This window comes from Sus scrofa, chromosome 7 (assembly GCF_000003025.6).
Source record: "Sus scrofa isolate TJ Tabasco breed Duroc chromosome 7, Sscrofa11.1, whole genome shotgun sequence".
Lineage (NCBI taxonomy): Eukaryota > Metazoa > Chordata > Mammalia > Artiodactyla > Suidae > Sus > Sus scrofa.
In genome coordinates, this window is record NC_010449.5 from 1833957 (window position 1) to 1858605 (window position 24649).

At 47.0% G+C, this 24649-nt stretch overlaps 1 protein-coding gene across 4 annotated transcripts in view; it reads left to right on the plus strand.

The window, feature by feature from the left end:
• The window catches only part of RIPK1 (receptor interacting serine/threonine kinase 1), a 39563-nt gene continuing 22100 nt past the window's right edge, over positions 7187-24649 (plus strand). Inside the window, exons 1-3 of one of the 4 annotated variants that reach the window (XM_005665537.3) lie at positions 7187-8590; positions 9104-9223; positions 23251-23469. In XM_005665537.3, the coding sequence (XP_005665594.1) occupies positions 23318-23469 (152 nt within the window). In that variant the 5' untranslated portion in view covers positions 7187-8590; positions 9104-9223; positions 23251-23317. The remainder of the gene's footprint in view (positions 8591-9103; positions 9224-23250; positions 23470-24649) is intronic. The other 3 variants (XM_003128161.4, XM_005665536.3, XM_005665538.3) reach the window with 3 other exon arrangements.

The following is a 24649-nucleotide window of genomic DNA, read 5'->3' on the forward strand; positions in this document are numbered from 1 at the left end:
ATTCTGTGTATTAAATCCTTATTAGATATATGATTTGCAAATATATCCTACTCTGTAGGTTATCTTTTCACTTTTTTGACAATGTCCTTAGTTTTTATTTTTTCTTTTTATGGGGGTACCTCTGGCATGTGGATGTTTCCAGGCTAAGGGTTGAATAGGAGCTGTAGCTGAAGACCTACACCACAGCCACAGCAACACCAGCTCTGGGCCACATCTGTGACCTATGCCCCAGCTTGTGGCAACACTAGATCCTTAACCCACTGAGTGAGGTCAGTGATCAAACCTGCATCCTCTTGGAGACTATGTTACGTTCTTAACCCACTGAGTCACAATGGGAACTCCTTGACAATATTCTTTGATGCAGTTTTTAATTTTGATTAAGTTTAAGCAATCTTTTGCTGTTATTATTCATGCTTTTTGTGTCATTATCTAAGAAACCATTGCTAAACTCGATGTGATGATTTATTCTTATATGTTCTTTTTTTTTTTTTTTTGTCTTTTGTCTTTTTTTTGTCTTTTGTTGTTGTTGTTGTTGCTATTTCTTGGGCCGCTCCCACGGCATATGGAGGTTCCCAGGCTAGGGGTTGAAACGGAGCTGGAGCCACCGGCCTACGCCAGAGCCACAGCAACGCGGGATCCGAGCCGCGTCTGCAACCTACACCACAGCTCACGGCAACGCCGGATCGTTCACCCACTGAGCAAGGGCAGGGACCGAACCCGCAACCTCATGGTTCCTAGTCGGATTCGTTAACCACTGCGCCACGACGGGAACTCCTATTCTTATATGTTCTTATAAGATGTTAGCTTATAAGGCATTGTTGTTTATATTTAGCTTGTTGATCCTTTTTGAATTAATTTTTATTTAGTGTGAAGTAGGGCTCCAGTTTCATTCTTTGCATGTGGAAATCCAGTTGTGCCAGAATCATTTGTTGAAAGGAAATAGCTGGCAGTCTGTCTATTTTAAGTCATTTTGGTGGCCCTTATGGGGACCAAAGAAAGCCCCAACAGCCCTGGGGCTGGGGAGTAAACAGATGCCATGTCCACGGTTGAGCTCATTGTCACTCACTCCCTTTCTTGTCAGCCATCCAGTCTGCAGGTATGTCTTTCTTCTGGATTCAAGCTTCTGCTCTCTTTGTATTGTGATACTCTCCAGGCTTTATTTGGGATCTATTTTAATGTTTCTTTCTTTCTGGTTAATTTCTTGTTCTGTATGTGAGTACTGGTTGGCACTTGGTTTGATTTGGAACTGGAACTGGTTTACTGTTGGCCCATTCCTTCAAGAATAGGGTCTGTTTCATTGGAGCTGTGCCAGTTTAGCCTTTGGTCCATTCCTTTGCAAGAGAAGCTGTTCTATGGGAACTGGCTGAGGAGCCTTCTACCTGGCTCCTCCAGAACCAAAACTGCCCCTTATAAATGGCCAACATTAAACCTATAGGTTGTTTGAGCTGCCTGAGCAATTTCAGTTGTTTAAACTGTGTGACAAATACTATACACACACACACACATGTGTGTGCATGCACACATACACATATATTTTAGGGCCACACTCGTGGCATATGGAAGTTCTCAGGCTAGGGTTCTAATTGGAGCTATAGCTGCCAGCCTACACCACAGCCACAGCAACACCAGATCCAGATCCGAGCCACATCTGTGACCTACACCACAGCTCACAGCAATGCTGGATCCTTAATCCACTGGGTGAGACCATGGATTAAACCCACATCCTCATGGATACTAGTCGGGATCATTAACTACTGAGCCACAAAGGGATCTTCTGACAAATATTATTTTAGTCTAGAGAAAAACCTGTCAAAAATAGGATCCAAGCTATCTAAATATACTGAGGGTGCCCCCCTTTACAAGGTCTCTGGCTGATTTTATTTTTAAATCCACAATCCATCTTCAAGTGCACTTATAACTAAATGGAATGACCTAACCAAAGGTAATTTAGAATATCAATGGCCATTATGGTAAAATATTAAAATCCCCAAATTTAATTGACTTTAATTCAAATTGGACCACAATAGCTCAAAAATTTCTAAAACTGAACAGAATACTTAATTCAATTGGTATTTTGAGATTTCCAAACATTCCTAGGAGCCTAAAATTGCCTCTCTGCAAAATAAGATTTTAACTTTAACTAAGGTAAGCAAAGATAGAATGGTTCCTGAAGTCTCCTTGGCTGGTCTCAGATGCCACCCTGGCACCATCCGTCTTCTCTCACTATGCTCCGCAAGCCCAGAGCTCACCACTGGCACCTCCCTCCTTCCCTTCTATGCTGCCTCCTCCTCCTTCCAGCTTCCCCACAATTCCCTCACCAAACTTCCCCTTTTCTTCTGAACTTATCAGAACCTGTCCCTTTAAAATTAAGCCTCTGAGACTCCAGAGACCAAACTCTTTATTTTTATTTTTTAAATTTAAGTGTCATTGATCAGAGCTAGACTCATATTTTTTTCTCTTTCCTTTTCTTTTTTTATTTTTTTAATGGCTGCACCTGTGGCATATGGAAGTTCCCGAAATAGGAATCGAACCTGCATCCTCCCAGAGACAACGTTGGGTCCTTAACCCACTGAGCCACAACAGGAACTCTTAATTTCTTACATTCCCTGGCCTAAAGCTGAACAATTGTGAGCTATAGTCAAAGTTTTTACTAAAGTAACCAAAGGTTGGCACACATTTGCTGTGGAATTTAATAGTCATTCAGATCTGTCAACCTAGTTTCTCTTGCTCATGCCAGAGTTCACATGCTTGTCAGTGAAGCCAGGTCCAGCATTGGGTTTGCTGCTAACTGGTAAAACCTTGAAAGGTCTCTAGAATTACAACTGGGAGACATATGATAAGGCATTGGCAATCACTCAGTGATTTCATCAGGCAATTCCTGTGGCTTTTCCAAAGCCTGTTGATTGGAGCAAAATTCGGGCTTATACAAAAATCTGATGAACCTGTTTGACTATTATAATCAACTCCAGGAGTTCCCTGGTGGCTCAGTGGGTTAAAGATCTAGCATTGCCACTATTGACTGTGGCTTGGCTCACTACAGTGGCCCAGGAACTTCCACAGGCCACAGGTGCAGCCAAAAAAAAAAAAAAAAAAAAAAAAGAAAGAAAGAAAAGAGAAAGGGGAGGGGGAGGAATCGACTTCAGATTTTTTTCCATTGTATTTATTTATTTATAGTGATTTTTTCCATTTTATTTACTTATTTATTTATTTATAATGATTTTTTTCCATTATAGCTGGTTTACAGTGTTCTGTCACTTTTCTGCTCACGTACAGCAATGTGACCTAGTCACATATACATGTATACATTCTTTTTCTCACATTATCATGCTCCATCATAAGTGACCAGAGTTCCCAGTGTTGGATTATTTTTGAAGAAAACTCAGGTCTCCTTCAGTTGTTGATTCCACCAGGGCAGCTTTTAACGCTATACTTTGTTTTTTGGCTTTTTTAGGGCCACACCTGTGGCACATGGAGGTTCCCAGGCTGGGGGTCGAATCAAAGCTATAGCTGCTGGCCTACACCACAGTCACAGCAATGCAGGATGGGAGCCGCATCTTCAACCTACACCACAGCTCATGGCAATGCCGGATCCTTAACCCACTGAGCGAGGCCAGGGATCGATCCTGTGTCCTCGTGGTTCCTAGTCAAGTTTGTTAACACTGAGCCACCTAAGGGAACCCCCTAACTCTATACTTATTAATGGACAGAAATGGTACCTCTCTCTTCTAGAAAAAAGGACCAGAATAGATTAGAAAACTGTATCAACTCTAAATTTTTTTAATCTAGCAAACCAGCTCTTTCACTCTAGACGTGTCACCTCAAAGGAAGACCAAAATTCTTAAATCTTCAACCGCAGTAATTGAAGTCTTCTAAATAAAACCAAAATCCTCCCAGTTTTCTTTGATTATGCAAGGAGCCCAGACATTGGAAAAGAGATTGTCACCAGTGCAAAGGCTTTAGGTACCTCTGCCCTCTAAGCAGCCTCTCCAGTGCTCTCCCCATCTTCAGTGACATCTTAAAGAGCCCAATGAACCACTCCAGGTCTGGCAAACAAATGTCTTACAATTTCCTCCACCTCGTGGCTATTTTAGTCATGGTCTGCGTGTTTTTCCACTGGACTGAAGTCTTCCCCTGTAGTCAGGCTACTCCCTTTTTTTTTGGTTAAAGTTCTTTTGGGAAAGAATACCCCTATCTGGAAAACTCTTCTTGCGGTTCACAGTGATCAAGGGACCCGTTTTACTGGTGAAGAACCTCAGCAAGTGTGCTCTGTATGGCCAGTTGTGCAACACCGTAGCTGCAGTTACACCCTCAGTGCTCTGGTTTACCTGACTGTGCTAATGGTGCCCTTATAACTCAGCTGGCAACATTTGCAAAGGTTTCTAAATACTTTGGCCAAAAGCATTGCCGTTGGTCCTTCTGAATCTTCGATCCACTTCTTATATTCATAAACTCTCACGGTCTGAGATAGTCATAGGACACACGTTATGCTTGGCGCCTGCCTCTTTTGACCCAGGAGTGCTATGCATTGTTCCACTATCATAAAGATCTAATTACTTCAACCAAAAATAACCATGATTTTGTAGTCTTTCCAGTGTCTCCAGGGAAATGAAGACCTTAAGCCTCACACCTGCAACCAGTAGATTTTATCTGTGGGAGTAAGACACCTCCAAACTCTTCAACCTTATTGGAAAGGCCCTATCAGGTACTGCTAACCAACCCTTGTGCCACCACACTCCAAAGAACTGACTCTTGGACTCACATGACACAATTACATTTAAGAGCCAAAGCCTGACTGGACCTGTACAGCATCTGGCGACCTAAAGGTAAAGATTTCCCAGAATTGAAGCAGATGGCATCTGATGAGTCAGCTTTCCCAAGATAACTGGACCAGGCGTGTTGGGAGTTTGTTGCCAAAGCTTTGACAACACAGCACTTCAGATGATCTCCAGCGTCTCTGATCTTGGTAACATATGAACTTTGGGTGAAAAGTGCCTGACAGCTCTCATACTCCTCCTTCTTACTCCAGTGTAACCTCTGCATGTTTGCAATCTGTGTCCTTTCCCACTGATGGGAGATAGGAAAGGGCTTTCCTGACACTGGGGTACAGAAAAGCCACTGACACCAAAAAAATCTCATGCTTGAATGGAGATGCTTTCAGAGAAAGATCTTGATCAAAGGGGGAAATGTAAAAATCAAATGAACAAAGAACAAAAACCTTAAATAGAGGAGGCCAGAAGGGGGAGTTCTCATACCTGCAACAGCAGCAGAGAGGCCAAGAGGAAGAAAAAACACCTCTTCTCTCCAGGCAACTCAACCAGTGAAAAGCTACAGACTTTTTTTTTTTTTTCCCCACTGTACAGCAAGGGGATCAAGTTATCCTTACATGTATACACTACAATTACATTTTTTTCCCCACCCTTTGTTCTGTTGCAACATGAGTATCTAGACAAAGTTCTCAATGCTATTCAGCAGGATCTCCTTGTAAATCTATTCTAAATTGTGTCTGATAAGCCCAAGCTCCCTATCCCTCCCACTCCCTCCCCCTCCCATCAGGCAGCCACAAGTCTTTTCTCCAAGTCCATGATTTTCTTTTCTGAGGAGATGTTCATTTGTGCTGGATGTTAGATTCCAGTTATAAGTGATAGCATATGGTATTTGTCTTTGTCTTTCTGGCTCATTTCACTCAGGATGACATTCTCTAGTTCCATCCATGTTGCTGCAAATGGCATTATGTCATTCTTTTTTATGGCTGAGTAGTATTCCATTGTGTATGTATACCACCTCTTCCGAATCCAATCATCTGTCAATGGACATTTAGGTTGTTTCCATGTCCTGGCTCTTGTGAATAGTGCCGCAATGAACATGCAAGTGCATGTGTCTCTTTTAAGTAGAGCTTTGTCCGGATAGATGCCCAAGAGTGGGATTGCAGGGTCATATGGAAGTTCTATGTATAGATTTCTAAGGTATCTCCAAACTGTTCTCCATAGTGGCTGTACCAGTTTACATTCCCACCAACAGTGCAGGAGGGTTCCCTTTTCTCCACAGCCCCTCCAGCACTTGGTATTTGTGGATTTATTAATGATGGCCATTCTGACTGGTGTGAGGTGATATCTCATGGTAGTTTTGATTTGCATCTTTTTTTTTTTTTAAACTATAGCCCTCCTAACTTCCTCTGTCCCCATAAAAGTGTCCTCCTCTCCATTTTTGCTGGGGCTTTGCACACAGCTTCCTACAGTTGCAGACCCTGAAATGCAATCCTTTGTGGATCATGAATAAACCTTTTTTTTGAGAAATAGTTGGCAGTCTATTTTAAGTCAATAGGATGTACTGGTATCTCATTGCTGTTTAAAATCACAGTTTCTGGAGTTCTCTCGTGGCACAGCAGGTTAAGAGCCCAGCATTGTGACTGCAGTGGCTCAGGTTGCTTTAATGACATGGGGTCTATCCCAGGCCCAGGAACTTCCACATGCTGCTTGAGTGCAGCCAAAATAAATAAATGAATAAGAAGAAATTCATAATTTCCTAGTGACTTCTAATATTGACCATCTTTTCACATGCCATCTATATGGTAAAGTGACTGTTCAGATCTTTTGCCCATTTTCTTACTGCGATGTTCCTTTTCTTAGGTTTTTACTTCATTTTGGGTAATACTGTTTTAATATATGTGCTTTTTCTTAGTTTGTGGCATCTCATTCTCTTGATGTATGTACCGTTTTACAGTATGTTATCACGCTGTGTATAAGCTTTTTAACGTAACACTAGAGCAAGTATTTCCCATTTTGCTTGAGACTTCCCAATTATCATTGCAAAAGACTGCAAAATAAATACCTTGCTCTTCTACTCTAAAATCCAGAGTAGATTTTATTATCCTCGCTGTACAGGTGAGGGAGATGAGAGCATGATAATTGCCTATAGTTCCAGCGCCGCTGACCCGCGGAGCTGAGAACTCCCCTGGGGCTGCATGCCCCACCTGGGAGGTTTCTAAGAGTGGTTTCTAAGACTCCGCGCACTTCCTCTCCGGGCCTCCGGACTCGCTCTGAAACGCAGCAAAGCCGCGACATCTGGCTGGGCGCACTCCAGGTTCCGAAAGCTGTCCAGGAGGCCCGGCCGGCGGCGGGGCGGGCGCTCGGCTCGCCCTCCTCCGGGGCAGGGGCAGGGGCAGAAGGCGGAGCGAGCAGTCCACGCCCTCCTCCGGCCGAGCTCACTCAGTCGGCGCGCAGGCGACGGGGACACCGGATCGGCTTTCTGGAGCGCCGGTCCCGGCGGGCCCACTCCGCGAGGGCCGGAGCGCGCCGACCCACGGGGCAGCAGGCGGCGGACGGCGGGCTCGCGCAGCCGGGGGCGGGGAGCGCGGGGCCGCCCCGCCGGTGTCGCAGCCGACGGCTCAGCCCGCGGCGACCCTCGTCAGGCTCCGCGCCGGCGACGCTGCCGGGCGTCGGGGCAATCCTGGACTGCCCCCGCCGCCTCGTCCTCCACCCGGCCCCGGCCCCCGCCTCGGCCTCGGGAAGCTGCCCGCGGAAGCGAAAGCGAATCCTTCGGTGGGTCTGCGCTGGGAACCCGGACCGCGGTCAGGTTCCCCGAACGGCTTCCGCCCAGGGCGGGGCTCCCGCTTCCGGCGCGCGGGCGGCGGGCGGGCGACCGCGTTCCGGACGGACGGGGCGGCGGGCCGGTCAGGTGGTGAGCGTGGCCGTCGGCGTTCCCGGAAGTCAGGCTGTGGGCGTGGCCCGCGACCTCGTTCCGGGCGGCGGGGTTCTCCGCGGGTCGGACCAGGGACGCGGGTCCGGCGACGGGTGCTGGGCGCGGCCCGCGGCGCTCCCGGGGTCTGGCGGTGGGCGTGGCCCAGGCCTTCCCGGAAGTCGGCCGGCGGTCCGCGCGGGGTGGGCGTGGCCCAGGCGTTCCCGGAAGTCGGGCGCGGGCCGGTTACCTGGCCGCAGCGCGGCGGCTCCCCGCTGGCGGGTGGTTTCGGTCTGGCGGTCCGAGGGCGGAGCCCTGCCTCCCCTGTGATGTTGGAACCAACCGACGCCGTTCCCGCTGTCGAGCTGGTGGGGGAGGTGGGGTTTCACGGCGGTGTCATTGAGCCCGGCCTCCTTACCGCCCTTCGGAAGGACCTTCGCCTGGGGCCTGGGGCCGCCGCGGCTCGCGGGACGGGGGCGTTTCCGCGTAGCCTCGGCCGGGAGCCGGCAAGTGGGAGAGAAGGGTCCACAGCGACGAAGGGGCAGGATGTCGTAACCCCAGGAGGCCTCGTCCGTGGCCAGTGGCGTTTGCTCTTACCAAGCGCTCCACGACCTCGTCGGAGTTTTTGAAGAGGGCGAGCTAAGTTCTTCTTCCCTGAGCCGTGGACAAAACCCCGCCGGAGGCGTGGTGGTTGGTTGTCTCGGCCTGTTGCTGATCGTTTGGCAGCTCCTTGCTCAGAGCTCTTGTGTATCTTGGACAAAGCCTGAAGCCTTTGCACTCAACCAACTTTGCCGAAGTTCTTCGGTCTTTAGACCACTGTTCTTACCCCAAGTTTTACACTCGGAGAAATCAAGGCAGGAGTGAACTTGGCCCTGTAGAGTGACTTCGTGCTTGATCTGCATTTTGTAACCATCAGGTAGGTGCAAAAGAAAGGGAGACAGTCGTGGTCAGTTATACGTGCGGGGAAGGGCAGCTCTTCCAGACAGTAAAGGTGAAGACTGAGTTCGTTCAAAATAAAATGATGGGGTACAGCGGCAGCGTCATTAGTTATCACTGACGAGGCAGCAGTAACGCTTTTAACTTGTCTCCATTTTCCTCTGCGGCACGTTGTACTTGGAGGATTGGGGACATCCGGGAGAGTGAAGAAAAAGTCCCTAAACATCGAGTTCGGAAATCGCCAATTTCCGATTGGGGCTTATTAATCCGCGACACTGTTGATACGGCCAGTGTGATCGGGGAATTTGAAAAAACACAAAGCTTCCCACGCTCTGGTTGGATGTTATTCTCCGGCAAAAATGATCGTGTTATAACCTGCAGAAAGCTGATCTGGAACCACACACTTTGATGTGTGTGTTTCTCAGGGGTGAGCAAGTTTGTGAGATGAGGTTCTTGCACGTGATTTTAACAAAGGTTATGGTTTGCTCCCTAGAGAAGAAGCATGTATGTGTTAGCGGAAGTTTGAGTGGAGAGAGGAAAGACTCTGCCGTGTTAGAGGCATCATTCAACTCCAGGAGTTACTGCCTTTACCGTTAGGCCGCAGTGTCCTAAGGTACCTGGGGAGGCTGGCTGGAACGCTTCCTGTCATTCTGTCTTACTTATCATTGGGATGTTCCTTGCTCGGAGCTCTTGTTTATCTGGGGCAAAGCCTCAAGGGGTTATAAGCAAAGAACCCTTGGACACTTGAGTCAAATCAGAGTACTGTCAGCAGGGAAAGGAGGGCAGCGATGGGCAGCATTTTCCGTCAGACTCATTACCTACGGTCATCATTGTAAAATGGAGAAAATACTCCTTCCCACTTAAAGGTGACTATGAGTATTTGGAGTCGCTTTTTAAAATGTTTACATAGAAAAGTGCACAGGGCCTAACTGCTCTCTTGCGCATCGCAGAGGGAACCTGACCAAGTAAGACACTGCTGCCCGCAATCCCTCGAACCTCGTGTCAGTTAGAGCCTCCTGGTCCCCCCCGCCCCCGCCCCCCGGGAGCCACTCTCCCGACTGTTAGGGTCATAGATCAGTTTTGTTGGCGTTTTGGTGTTATTATTTATTATTAACAATTCACATGTCCCCCCAGCTTTACTGAGGTATAGTGAGAAACAAAATGGAATATAGCTATAAATATTTTGATACCTAGACCTGTCGTGCCTTTGAAGGTCATTAGTGAAGTTTCAGTTAACTTCAGTGGAAAAGATTGCTTTCCTGAGTCCCTGAATTAAATACACTTATGCAGGAGTTCCCGTCACCAGTGCTGCAGAAACCACCTAGAAACCATGAGGTTGAGGGTTTGATCCCTGGCCTCGCTCAAGTGGGTTAAGGATCCGGCGTTGCCATGAGCTGTGGTGTAGGTCGCAGAGGCGGCTCCCATCTGGTGGTGGTGTAGCTGTGGTGTAGGCTGGTGGCTACAGCTCGGATTGGACCCCTAGCCTGGGAACCTCTGTATGCTGTGGGTGCGGCCCTAAAAAACAAACAAACAAAAATATACTTATGCAGAAATCTTAAGAAACCCCATTAAATGAGATATATTCACGTTCTTGTGGAAATTAGTTAATCGCAAGTTGACAACTGGCCGGCTGGCTTTTATTGACCCCTCTGTAACGGGCTTTATCGTCTGGTTTTCTGCCTGCATTGTGTTTTTGTGACTCTTGGGTTTCTAAATCACTCACACACAATCCTTCCTAAATTATTCAGTGTTTATAAAGTTGAATCATTCAAGAGGAAACGGGGGGCGGGGGCAACAGTACAATCTCAAGAAATCATTGGACAGCATGCAAAGGAGCAGAAGTTAGGTCAGACCAGCCTCAACCAGCAAACCGCAGCCCGAGGAGAACCAGCCCAGGTCGGGAGCCGCCCCCACCGAGCGCATCCTGCCTGCAGGGGGTGCTACAAGTCCCCGCTGGTCTTGGTGGCTCTGAGGAGCCAAGATCTGGGCTGAAGGAGAGAGAGCAGCTGGAACCTCATCCTCCTGAATCCTGACACCCCGCTGGGCCTCTTTCAAGGCATGGGTGTAATTCCTTTCTGTTTCTTTACTCGGTCTGTGAGCCTTTTGTAATATTACTAAACATGCATACCCTACCACCATTTTTGAAAACTGCTGGATGTATTTCATGGTGCGAATTGGCCGTATAACTTACTCTCCCTTATTCTGCGCACGTCAGTTGTTTTCTGTTCTTTTGCTGTTCTTCGTAGTGTTACCGGGAGCATCTTTGTGCATAATCTATGCCAGCACCTGATTCCTTAGAATAAAGAACTGCACAGTGAAGGAATTATTTCCTTTAAAACAGATCTGTCGGAGTTCTCCTGTGGTGTATAGGATCCAGTGTTGTTCCTGCAGCGGCTTAGGTAGCTGCTGTGGGGCAGGTTTGATCCCTGGCCCAGGAACGCCCATATGACGTGGGTGAGGCCAAAAAATTCATTACGAAGATAATTCATGTTTATTGTAGAAAACTTGGAAAATGTAGTAAAAGTGTAGAGAAGAAAGAATCACCCAACCATCCAAATAAAATTCCTGCTCACCCGTCAGGGTCTTTCTCTGTATCTTTTCTCCTGGGCCTGTGTCTGTCGGTCTGCCCACCCATCCACCCTGTCATGCACTGGCTGTATAGTGGTACAGCTTGTGAATATGCTTGAATCCGCTTAACTCTAGTCTTTATCTTTGAACAATTCTAGTTCTTTTTTTGGTCTTTTTGCCTTTTCTTGATCTGCTCCCATGGCACATGGAAGTTCCCAGGCTAGGGGTTGAATCAGAGCTTTAGCCACCGGCCTACACCACAGCCACAGCAACTCGGGATCTGAGCCGTGTCTGCGATCCACACCACAGCTCAAGGCAACACTGGATCCCCAACCCACTGGGCAAGGCCAGGGATCGAACCCTCAACCTCATGGTTCCTAGTCGGATTCGTTAACCACTGCGCCACGACGGGAACTGCCAGTAGTTCTTTTTTTTTAAGACACGAGCTCATTTGGTGACCAGCTGCCATGTGTCAGTTTCTGTGCCGGGCGCTGTAGACGGCCTCACACAGTTTCCTGTTTTCTGTGAGCTTAATTGAAGGAACCCTGCGCAGGAGGAAATGGCATTTCTGAGGCCAGAAGGAGGAGCAGCTTCTGGCCCGGAGAGGGAAGTGTCCCCGCAGGGCTTATGGGGGGAACGATCAAAAACTCTGTCCCCCCGCCCCCCAAGACGGGTCAGCAGAGAGCTGCTTGAGAAGAGGGACCCCGGCTGCGCACTGGCGGCCGCAGGGCCAGGGAGGGGATGCGCGTGGACAGGTGTGGCTGGGCCAACCGGGGCCAGAGCCGCGAAGCAGGCAGTGAGTGTATTTTCATGTATTTTTTTCTCACACGATCTTTACAATCTTTGAGAGAGGCACTGTTATTTCCTTTTGCAAATGAGGAAGTTGAGGCTTATGTCAGTTACCTAAGACACAGGGCTGCTAAGTTAAAAAGCCTGAGTTCATACAGGAGAAGAGCCACTGTCCTTATGGCTTAGGCGCCCTCACCTTCGGTGTCTGCCTCTCCTGTCCCCTCTGTCTCCCTGTCCTTATCTGGGCACCTCCCCCAAACCCTGTCTCCGCCCCACAGACACGTGTCTTTCCAGAGGGTGCTTCCTCTTGTTTCGAAATGTCTCATGTTACGGGAAAATGACTCAGGGTGTCACCTAATTGTGCTGATACGTGAGCTTTGTTGGGATGGCAGGGCCACCGGAGCCTTTGTAGAGGATGTGGAAGGTTGGGTGCCTGAGGCAGAGGCCAGCAGAGGCCACTGGACGGGATCACTGGCAGCCCAGGCATTTTCAGAAACCCCTTCAAGTACTTAAAAAACAAAACCAAGCAAACTTCACCCCCAGCTTTATGGCCTCACCCCTGGCACATGGAGGTTCCCACGCTTGGGGTCAAATTAGAGTTGTCGCCGTCAGCATACGCCACGGCCACAGCCACATCAGACCTGAGCCGTGTCTTCGACCTACACCACAGCTCACAGCAATGCCGGATCCTTGACCCACTGAGCGAGGCCAGGGATCAAGCCTGCGTCCTCACGTGGATGCTGGTCAGATTTGTTTCCACTGAGCCACCACGGGAACTTCTCCAATTAACATTTCACAATGCAAAGTTAAAAAGATTTGGTCCCTGCAGCTAACATCATACTCAAAAGTGAAAAACCTGAAGCTTTTCCTCCAAGCTCAGGAATGAGATGAGGGTGCCCACGCTTGCCACTTTTATTCAGCATGGTATCGGAAGTCCTAGCCAGAGCCGTTAGGCGGGGAAAAGAAAAGGCATGTAAACGGGAAAGGAAGAAATAAAACGGTCACTGTTTGCAGTTGGCAGAACATTACACATAGAAAACCCTAAAGACAAAAACCTGTTAGAACTGGAGTTCCCGCTGTGGTGCAGCAGATTAAGGATCTGGAGTTGTCTCTGTTCTGGTGTGGGTTCAGTCCCTGGCCCAGCACAGTGCGTTAAGTATCTGGCATTGCCCCAGCTGTGGCATAGGTCACAGTTGTGGCTCAGATTTGATCTGTGGCCTGGGAACCTCCGTATGCTATGGGTGCAAAAACTGTTAGAACTAATAAATTCTGCAATGTTGTAGGATATAAAATCAGTATACAGGAGTTGGCTCAGTGGTAATGAACCCGACTAGTATCCATGAGGATGCAGGTTCCATCCCTGGCCTCACTCTGTGGGTTAAGGATCCGTGAGCTATGGTGTAGGCTGGCAGCTGCAGCTCCCCTTTGACCCCTAGCCTGGGAATTTCCATATGCTGTAGGTGTGGCCCTAAAACAGCAAAAAAAAAAAAAAAAAAAAACTTAGTATACAAAATTGTTGTATTTTGTAGAAATTGTTGTATTTTGGGAGTTCCCATCCTGGCTCAGTGGTTAACAAATCCGACTAGGAACCGTAAGTTTGCAGGTTCGATCCCTGGTCTTTCTCAGCGGGTTAAGGATCTGGCATTGCCGTGAGCTGTGGTGTAGGTTGCTGATGCGGCTTGGATCTGGTGTTGCTGTGGCTCTGGTGTAGGCTGGCGGCTACAACCCCGTTTGAACCCCTAGCCTGGGAACCTCCATATGCCGCAGGAGCAGTCCAAGAAATGACAAAAAGACAAAAAAAAAAAAAAAAAAAAAAAAAAAAGTGTCGTATTTTACTATGATACTGGAAATGAGCTATTCGAAATTAAGAAGAGTCTCATTTACAAACTGCATCAAAAAGGAATAAAATACCTAGGAATAAGCTTAACTAAGGAGGTGAACGACCTGTATACTGAAAAATAAGATATTAAGGAAAGAAGTCGAATTCCACAAATAAATGCAAATATTCCATGCTCATGGATTGGGAAATTTAATGTTGTTAAAATGTCCGTATTACAGATTCAGTGCAGTTCCTATCAAAATTTCAATGACATTTTTCACAGAAATTAAACAATCCTAAAATTTGTGTAGAACCACAAAAGCCCTTAAGTCACCAAAGCGGTCTTGAGAAAGAAGAGCAAAGCTGGAGGTATCACACTTTGCAGTTTCAAATGATATTACAGAAACCACAGGACAAAATGCTCCTGGCGTAAACACACACGTGTATGTTTGGAGCCCGGAAATAACTCCGCACATACAGGATCGAGTAACTTTCAACAAAGGAGCCAAGAACACAGATGATCCCTGAATTCGGACGGTTTGACTGGCAATTTTTCAGCTCTACCCAACGGTGCAAAAAGCAATAAGCTTTCCGTAGAAGTGGTACTTTAAATTTTTCCCTTTTCCCAGGCTAGCAGCACGTATGAAATTCTCTCGTGATGCTGGGTAGTGGCAGGAAGCTGCAGCCCCCACCCGCTGTGCGATCTCGAGGATGAACAGCCAGTGCACCTGCAGCTGTTCTGTCCCCAAACGGCCGTTCTCTCTTTCCCTTTCAGTGCGGTATTCAGTCAATTACACAAGGTATTCAACCCTTTCTCATAAAATAGGCGTTATGTTCCATGATCTTGCCCAGCTCTAGGCTAATGTATTTTCAGCACGTTTGAGGCAGGCTAGGCTAAGCCATGGTGTTTAGTGGGTTAGGTGTATTAAATGCATTTTCAGCTTATGATGGGTTTATCCAGACAGAGCTCCACTGTAAGTCGGGGAAGAGCTGTATCCAGTGGGGCAAGGACGGCCGTTGCAGTACAGTGTCGGCAAAGCCGGCCGACCACGTGCAAAAAAAAGAGTTCAGCCAGGTCTCTTGTCTTCACCATGCGCAGAAACTAACCCTGAATGGATCAGAGCTTCCAATGTTAGACCTGCAACCACAAAATTAGAAGAAAACAAAGGGACTGAGCTCCTTAATGTTGGTCTTGGCGGTGATTTTTCAAATCTGTCATCGAAGTAAAAGCAGCAAAAGCAGGAGTTCCCGTCGTGGCGCAGTGGTTAACGAATCCGACTAGGAACCATGAGGTTGGGGGTTCAATCACTGGCCTTGCTCAGTGGGTTAACGATCCGGCATTGCCGTGAGCTATAGTGTAGGTTACAGACACGGCTCGCATCCCGCGTTGCTGTGGCTCTGGGGTGGGCTGGTAGCTACAGCTCTGATTGGACCCCTAGCCTGGGAACCTCCATATGCCGCAGGAGCCGCCCAAGAAATAGCAAAAACACCAAAAAAAAAAAAAAAAAAAAAAAAAACCAGCAAAAGCAGAGTTCCCATCGTGGCTCAGTGGAAACCAATCTGATTAGTATCCATGAAGGTGCAGGTTCAATCCCTGGCCTCGCTTAGTGGGTTAAGGATGCGGTGTTGCTGTGAGTTGTGGTGTAGGTCGCAGACACGGCTCAAATCCTGTGTTGCTGTGGCTGTGGTGCAGGCCGGGGGCTACAGCTCTGATTAGACCCCTAGCCTGAGAACCTCCACATGCGCGGGAGTGGCCTTAAAAAGCCAAAAATATTTCTTTTAAAAAGCAGCAAAAGGGAAAATAAACAAGTGGGACTATGTAAAAAGCTTCTTCACATCAAAGGAAACCATCAACAAAATAAAAAGGCAAACCTATGGAAAAAATTTGCAAATCCTATGTCCGATAAGGGGTTGTTATCCAAAGACAATGAAGAACTTGTACTTTTTTTTTAATTACTCAAATGAATTTATCACATCTGTAGTGGTATAATGATCATAACAATGTGGTTTCACAGGATTTCCATCCCACAGCCCAAGTACATCCCCCTACCCCTAAAACTGTCTCCTTTGGAAACCATAAGTTTTTCAAAGTCCGTGAGTCAGCATCTGTTCTGCAACGAAGTTCATTCTGTCCTTTTTTCAGATTCCACATGTCAGTGAAAGCATTTGATGTTGGTGTCTCATTGTATGGCTGACTTCACTTACCATGATAGTTTCTAGGTCCATCCGTGTTGCAAAAAATGCTGGTATTTCGTTCTTTTTAATGGGTGAGTAATATTCCATTGTGTATATGTACCACCTCTTCTGGATCCACTCCTCTGTCAATGGACATTTAGGTTGTTTCCATGTCTTGGCTATTGTAAATAGTGCTGCAATGAACATTGGAGTGCATGTGTCTTTGTGAGTCGTGGTTTTTTCTGGATAGATGCCCAGGAGTGGGATTGCTGGATCAAATGGTAGTCCTATGTTTAGTTTTCTGAGGAATCGCCATACTGCTTTCCACAGTGGTTGCACCAATTTACAATCCCACCAACAGTGTACTAGTGTTCCTTTTTCTCCACACCCTCTCTAGCACTTATTGTTTGTAGACTTTTTGATGATGGCCATTCTGGCTGGTGTAAGGTGGTACCTCAGAGTGGTTTTGATTTGCATCTCTCTAATAGTGAGGGTAAACATCTTTTCATGTGTTTCTCGGCCATCTGTATGTCTTCTTTGGTGAACTGTCTGTTTAGATCTTCTGCCCATTTTTTGATAGGCTTGTTTGTTTTTTTGGTATGGAGCTGCAGAAGTTGTTTATAAATTTTGGAGATGAATCCCTTGTCAGTTGATTCACTTGCAAAGATTTTCTCCCATTCTGTGGGTTGTCTTTTTGTGGTGTTTAGGGTTTCCTTTGCTGTGGAGAAACTTTTAAGTTTGATTAGGTCCCATTTGTTTATTTTTGGTTTTGTTGTCAATACTCTGAGAGGTGGATCTGAGAAGATGTTGCTGTCATTTATGTCAGAGAGTGTTTGGCCTATGTTTTCCTCTAAGAGTTTTATAGTGTCTGGTTTTATATCTAGGTCTTTAATCCATTTGAAGTTTATTTTTGTGTATGGTGTTAGGGAGTGTTCTAATTTCATTCTTTTCCATGTGGCCGTCCAGTTTTCCCAGCACCACTTATTGAACAAGCTGTCCTTTCTCCGTTGTATATTCTTGCCTCCTTTGTCATACATGAGTTGGCTGTAGGTACGTGGGTTGAATTCTGGGTTTTCTATCCTGTTCCACTGATCTGTATTTGTCTTTGTGCCAGTACCATGCAGTTTTGATGATTGTTGCTTTGTAGTATAGTCTGAAGTCCGGGAACCTGGTTCTTCCAGCTCCGTTTTTCTTTTTCAGGATGTCTTTGGCTATTCTGGGTCTTCTGTGCTTCCAAACAAACTTTATTTTGAGTTCTGTGAAAAATGTCCTTGGTAGTTTGATAGGGATTGTGTTGAATCTGTAGATTGCCTTAGGTAGTATAGTCATTTTGACAATATTAACTCTTCCAATCCACGAACATGGTGTATCTTTCCATCTATATATGTCATCTTTGATTTCTTTCATCAGTGGCTTATAGTTTTCAGAGTACAGGTCTTTTGTCTCCTAGGTATTTTATTCTTTGGATGTGATGATAAATGGGATTGCTTCCCTAATTTCTTTTTCTGCTCTTTTATTGTTAGTGTATAGAAATGCTGTCGATTTCTCTGTATTTTGTATCCTGTGACTTTGCCAAATTCGTGGATGAGCTCTAACAGTTTTCTGGTAGAGTCTTTAGGATTCTCTAGGTATAGTATCATGTCATCTGCAAATAGGGATAGTTTTACTTCTTCCTTTCCAATTTGGATTCCTTTTATTTCTTTTACTTCTCTGATTGCTGTGGCTAGGACTTCCAGAACTATGTTGAAGAGTAGTGGCGAGAGCGGACATCCTTGTCTCGTTCCTGATCTCAGAGGGAATTCTTTCAGCTTTTGACCACTGAGAATGATGTTCGCTGTGGGTTTGTCATATATGGCCTTTATCATGTTGAGGTAGGTTCCCATTATGCCCACTTTCTGAAGGGTTTTTTATCAGAAATGGGTGTTGGATTTTGTCAAAGGCTTTTTCTGCGTCTATTGAGAGGATCATATGGTTTTATTCTTCAGTTTGTTAATGTGATGTATCGCACTGATGGATTTGCAGATATTGAAGAACCCTTGCATCCCTGGGATAAATCCGACTTGATCCTTTTAATGTATTATTGGATGCGGTTTGCTAGTATTTTGTTGAGGATTTTGGCATCGGTGTTCATCAGTGAAATTGGCCTGTAGTTTTCTTTTTTTGTGCAGTCTTTGTCTGGTTTTGGTACCAGGGTGATGGTGGCCTCATAGAATGAGTTTGGGAGTATCCCTTCCTCTGCAGTTTTTTGAAATAGTTTCAGAAAGAGAGATGTTAGCTCTTCTCTAAATGTTTGATAGAATTCGCCTGTGAAGCCATCTGGTCCTCGACTTTTGTTTGTTGGAAGTTTTTTAATCACAGTTTCAATTTCAATTCTTGTGATGGGTCCATTCGTCTTTTCTATTTCATCTTGGTTTAGTCTTGGAAGATTATATTTTTCTAAGAATTCGTACATTTCTTCTAGGTTTTCCGTCTTATTGGCATATACTTGCATATAGTAGTCTCTTATGATCGTTGGTATTTCTGTGATGTCCGTTGTTACTTCTCCTTGTTCATTTCTAATTTTATTGATTTGAGTCCTCTCTCTTTTTTTCTTGATAAGTCTGGCTAGGGGTTTATCAATTTTGTTGATGTTTTCAAAGAACCAGCTTTTCGTTTCATTGATCTTTTCTATGGTTTTCTTTGTTTCTAATTCATTGATTTCTGCTCTGATCTTTATGATTTCTTTCCTTCTACTAACTTTAGGTCTTGTCTGTTCTTCTCTCTGGAGCTGCTTTAGATGTAAAGTTAGCTTGTTTATTTGAGCGTTTTCTTGTTTCCTGATGTGGGCTTGTATTGCTATAAACTTTCCTCTTAGAACAGCTTTTGCTGCATCCCATAGGTTTTGGAGTGTTGTATCTTCGTTGTCATTTGCTTCTAGGTTTTTTTTCTTCGCATACTTTATTCAAATTTATTTATTTATTTATTTATTTGTCTTTTTGCCATTTCTTGGGCCGCTCCCGCGGCATATGGTGGTTCCCAGGCTAGGGGTCTAATCGGAGCTGCAGCCTCCGGCCTACGCCAGAGCCACAGCAACGCGGGATCCGAGCCGTGTCTGCGACCTACACCACAGCTCACGGCTCCTCCTCCTCCTCCTCCTCCTGGATCGAACACTGGATCGTTAACCCACTGAGCAAGGGCAGGGACCGAACCCGCAACCTCATGGTTCCTAGTCGGATTTGTTAACCATTGCACCACGACGGGAACTCCCTGCTTCTAGGTATTTTTAAATTTCCTCTTTGATTTCTTCAGTGATCCATTGGTTGTTTAGTAGCATGTTGTTTAGTCTCCACGTGTTTGTGTTTTTTGCATTTTTTTTCTTGGTGTTGATTTCCAGTCGTATAGTGTTGTGGTTGGAAAAGATGCTTGATATGATTTCAATTTTCTTAAAGTTACTGAGGTTGGATTTGTAGCCCAGGATATGATCAGTCTTAGAGAATGTTCCATGTGCACTTGAGAAGAATGTATATTCTGTTGCTTTTGGATGGAATGTCCTATAAATATCTATTAAGTCCATCTGGTTTAATGCTTCATTCAGGGCCTGTGTTTCCTTATTGATTTTCTGTCTGGTTGATCTGTCCATTGCTGTAAGTGGGGTGTTAAAGTCCCCCACTATGATTGTGTTATTGTCAATTTCTCCTTTTAAGGTTGTTAGCAGTTGCCTTATATATTGTGGTGAATCTGTGTTGGGTGCATAGATATTTAAAATTGCTATATCATCTTCTTGGATTGATCCTTTGATCATTATGTAATGTCCTTCTTTGTCCCTTAAAATATTCTTCATTTTAAAGTCTATTTTGTCTGATATGAGTATTGCTACTCCAGCTTTCTTTTGATCCCCGTTTGCATGAAATATTTTCTTCCATCCTCTCACTTTCAATGTGTATGTGTCCCTAGAAGTGAAGTGGGTCTCTTGAAGACAGCATGTATATGGGTCTTGTTTTTGTATCCACTCAGCCAGTCTGTGTCTTTTGGTTGGGGCGTTTAGTCGATTACACTTAAGGTAATTATTGATATGTATGTTCTTATTGCTGTTTTATTAATTACTTCGGGTTTGTTTTTGCTGCTCTTTTTCCTTTCCTTCTTCTCTTGTTCTTTTCTGCCTAGAGAAGTTCCTTTAGTATTTGTTGTAAGGCTGGTTTCGTGTTGCTGAATTCTCTCAGCTTTTGCTTATCTGTGAAGGTTTTGATTTCTCCTTCAAATCTGAACGAGAGCCTTGCTGGGTAGAGTAATCTTGGTTGGAGGTTTTTTCCTTTCATCACGTTGAGTATATCATGCCACTCCTTTCTGGCCTGCAGAGTTTCTGTTGAAAAATCTGCCGATAACCTTATTGGGGTTCCCTTGTATGTTACTTGTTTCTTTTCCCTAGCTGCTTTCAAGATTTTCTCTTTGTCTTTAATTTTGGTCAGTTTGATTAACATGTGTCTTGGGGTGTTCCTCCTTGGGTTTATTTTCTATGGTACTTGTTGTGCTTCCTGGATTTGAGTGCGTGGTTCCTTTCCCATGTTAGGGAAGTTTTTGGCTATTACCTCTTGGAATATTTTTTCTGTCTCATTCTCTCTCTTCTCCTTCTGGCACCCCTATAATATGGATGTTGGTGCGTTTCACGTTGTCCCAGAGTTCTCTGAGACTCTCTTCATTTGTTTTCAATCTTTTTTCTCTTATCTGTTCTGCATCTGTAATTTCCACTCATCTGTCCTCCACCTCGCTTATTTTTTCTTCTGCCTCCTGAATTCTGCTGTTGGCTGCTTCTAGTGCATTTTTTATTTCCGTTCTTGTATTTTGCATCTCTTCTTGTTTAAGTTTTATATCTTGTATCTCTTTGCTCAGTGTTTCCTGTAAGTTATCCATCTTTGCCTCCAGTTTATTTCCAATGTCTTGCATCATCTTCAGCATCGACAGTCTAAATAGTCTTTTTCCTGGAGGCTGAGAATCTCCTCATGGCTTAGCTGATTTTCTGGGGTTTTTCCTTTCTCCCTCATCTGTGTTATAGTTCTCTGACTTTTCATTTTTATTGGTTTTTGGTGTGGTGACCTTTTTCCAGATAATAGAGCTGTAGCCTCTCTTCCTTCTGCTGTCTGCCCCCCTTGTGGCTGAAGTCAGTATGGGGGGCTTGCTGTAGGCTTCCTGATGGGAGGGGTGATGTGATGCCTGCCCCCTGGTAGGTGGTGCTGATTCTAATCCCTCTGGAGGGTGGGGCTTAGTCTCTGGATGGGATTAGAGGTGGCTGTGTGCCCGAGGGGTCTTTAGGGAGCCTGTTTCCTGAGCGGTGGGGCTGTGATCCCACCTGGGTTGTTGTTTGCCCTGGGGCTTCTCAGGCTGACTGATGGGTGGGGCCAGATTTTCCCAAAATGGCCCCTCCAGAGAAAGGCAGCTGCTGAATATTCCCGAGAGCGTTGCTTTCAATGTCCTTCCCTCACAACAAGCCAAGTTCACCCCTCTTTTCCCATGATGTCCTTGGAGACGCATGTTTGCATTTTCTTGGGGTCAGACTTGCCTGCTCGTGGCGCAGGTGTAGGTCTAGTTTCATGGGAAAGTGCCGGACCTTTTCTCCCAGTGGTTGTCCCATCAATGTTCCCACCAGCAATGAGTGTGAATTCCCGTTGCCTCTCGTCTTCACCTGTAGCGTCCGGTGGCATCAGCCCTTTAATCCTAGATCGTCTGTGTAGTGGGGTTCGTGTGGGTCCCCATGGATTTCGAGTCCCCACTTCAGTTCAGGGAAAACAATGATGAGGAACAGCAGGGCGAAGGATGAAGCGGGTGAGAACTGGAGATGCTGCTTGGCGGCCCCCAGCACCGTGTTCAGTCTCCCCAGCCCACCCCTTCCGCGTCCTCCCTCTACCTGCTCCTCTGCTGTAGCCATTACCTTCCCTTTTGTGCTCATAATTGTTCTAAACCTGTTTATCTCTAAAGATATTCAATAGTTTAATGACCCGAAGTGCTCTGGTGCTGAATAGTGCTGGCAGTTGTATCTGCTGGCAGTTGGGCCATGATGGACTATTTTTGTTTTTGGTGGTGGTTTAGAATTTTGGAAGGGGAGCTCATGGTTTTTTTGTTTGTTTTGTTTTTTAATCTTAGGGCTGTACCTGCGGCATAGACAAGTTCCCAGGCGGGGTTGAATCAGAGCTGCAGCTGCCAGCCTCCACCACCATTATAGCAATGTGGGATCCGAGCCTCTTCTGTGACCTACACCACAGCTTCTGGCAACGCCAGATCCTTAAACCACTGAGTGAGGCCAGGGATCGAATTCACAACCTCATGGATACTAGTCAGTTTGTTACCATTGAGCCACAATGGAAACTCGTCATGGGTTTTTGTTTTCTGTTTTTCGTTTTGGTTGTGCCTGTGGCATGTGAAGTTCCCAGACCAGGGTTGGAACCTGCACCACAGCAGTAACCCAGGCTGCAGCAGTGACAGGTCCTTATCCCACTGAGCCACCAGGGAGCTCCAAGGGAGCACATGTTAAATTAGGCTTAATTTATGGGAATCCGTGTTAGGGGGAGTCTTTGTCTCAGTCCTCTTTTCTTGCATGTCCTGACCTCTGCTCCTGCCTCTGGCTGTGGTTAAACCCTGACCTTTGGGTGCCCCATAGGGCTTCTGTCTCAGTTATTTGTCTGCTGTAACAAATGACCACTGGCTAGGGGGCTTAAACAACAGACATTTGTCTCTCACAGTTCTGGGGGCTGGATGTCCAAGCAGATCCAGTGTCAGGTGAGGGCCTGTCCCTGGTTCACAGACATGGCCGGGCTCTCACTGAGCCCACACAGTGACAGAGAGAGGAGGCATGCTCTCTGTGTCTTCGAAGGGCCCTTAACTCATTCCTGAGGCCTTCGTCATGGCCCCATCACCTCCCCAAGGCCCCACCTCTGATCCCTGTCACTCCGGGCTTCAGCGTGGCAATTGGGGGAACATTCGGCTGTCACGTGGGCCCCTGCCGCCCTGCATGTCCTCTGTCCCTGGGGTCCCTTGCCTTCCTGCTGAGCCTCTCTGTTCACTTGAGAGCGTGTTGATGTTACGTGATCCAGGATAAGTAGTTTGAAGCAGGAGGGTTTTAAATTTCTAGTCCTTCAGTTTGCCAGAAATGCAAGTCTGTGGACTAAAGATTGGGGTCTTCTGTGCTTCTTGGAAATACGGGAAACAGTTCCCCGCAGGGACTGTCCATCTGTGTGTCCTCAGAAAACGCAGGCACACTAGGTGTGTTTTTTTGAATGATGACTTTTTTGCACTGACGTGTCCTTTCATTGTCTTCACAGGGCGCAGCGCTGAGGAAGAGAGAAGTTGTGTGTTTGGGGCTTTCCGAGCGCTGGAAGGAAGGCAGACATGTCTCTGGATGACATTAAGATGAAATCTTCTGACTTTCTGGAGAAGGAGGACCTGGAGAGCGGAGGCTTCGGAAAGGTGTCCTTGTGTTTTCACAAATCCCACGGGCTTGTGATTCTGAAGAAGGTGTACACGGGCCCCAAGCGCAATGAGTGAGTGGCCCCTTGGGCCGGGGCGGAGGGCATGGGCGGGCACAGGTTTTGGGTCAGGTCACCTGCTGGGCGTTAGTGGCGTCCCTGGATCACTAGTGGGGATGCAGGGGGGCTGGTGGGGGCTGACAGCGGGTAACCAGCGGCAGCAAACTGCAGCGGGGCAGCGGGGGCGGGAAGGGGTCAAGGGTGGGTCCAGGGCAGTGAGGCGCCATGGCAGCAGGCTGCAGGGGCTGGACGGCTGGTGCTTCGCTGGCTGCAGGGCGATGCGAGGCCCAGCCCCTCACCCGGGAAGGCGCTCGCCAAGGCGGCGGGGGTTGATTCCCTCTCCTTTCCCGGAGCGCTTGTGGGAGAGGCCATTTTCTTTTTCTTTTTTTTGTCTTTTTGCCATTTCTTGGGCCGCTCCTGCGGCTTATGGAGGTTCCCAGGCTAGGGGTCCAATCGGAGCTGCGGCTGCCGGCCTACACCAGAGCCACAGCAACGTGGGATCCGAGCTGCATCTGCGACCCTCACCACAGCTCACGGCAACGCCGGATCCTTCACCCACTGAGCAAGGGCAGGGACTGAACCCGCAACCTCATGGTTCCTAGTCGAATTCGTTAACCACTGCGCCATGACGGGAACTCCCTGTTTTCTTTTTCTTTTCCTTTTTCTTTTCGGCTGGCCCTGCAGCGTGCAAAATCCTGGATCTGGGATGGCACCCGAGCCCCATCCGCTGCGGTGCCAAGGCCAGATCCTTAACCCGCTGTGCCACCTGGGGCAGCATTTTTTATTTCGCTGTCCAGCACAGCCCTTTTTGCAGGCTGCGTTTCATCGCTGCTGCTCATTCTCTCATCCACTGAACATTTCCTGAGCCCCCTGGTGGGCGCTGGGAACAAGAAACCCCCGCTTGCTGAAGCTTGTGGGCTGCCTGGGAAGGTCCCCCAGGCACAGGCAGTGACGGGAGTGCAGTGATGCGATGTGGGCTGCGTCTCTGGGGTGGGGAGGAGCCCCTTAGCCCCCCTCCCCCGAACACTTAGCCCCTCCCCAGATACATTTAGCCCCTGTTCCCCCACCCCCACAGGTACACTCAGCCCCCCCCCCCAAGGTACACTTAGCCCGTGTCCCTCCTGCCCCCCAGGTACACGTAGCCCCTCCCCCAGGTATACTTAGCTCCCCCGCAGGTACACATAGCCCGTGTTCC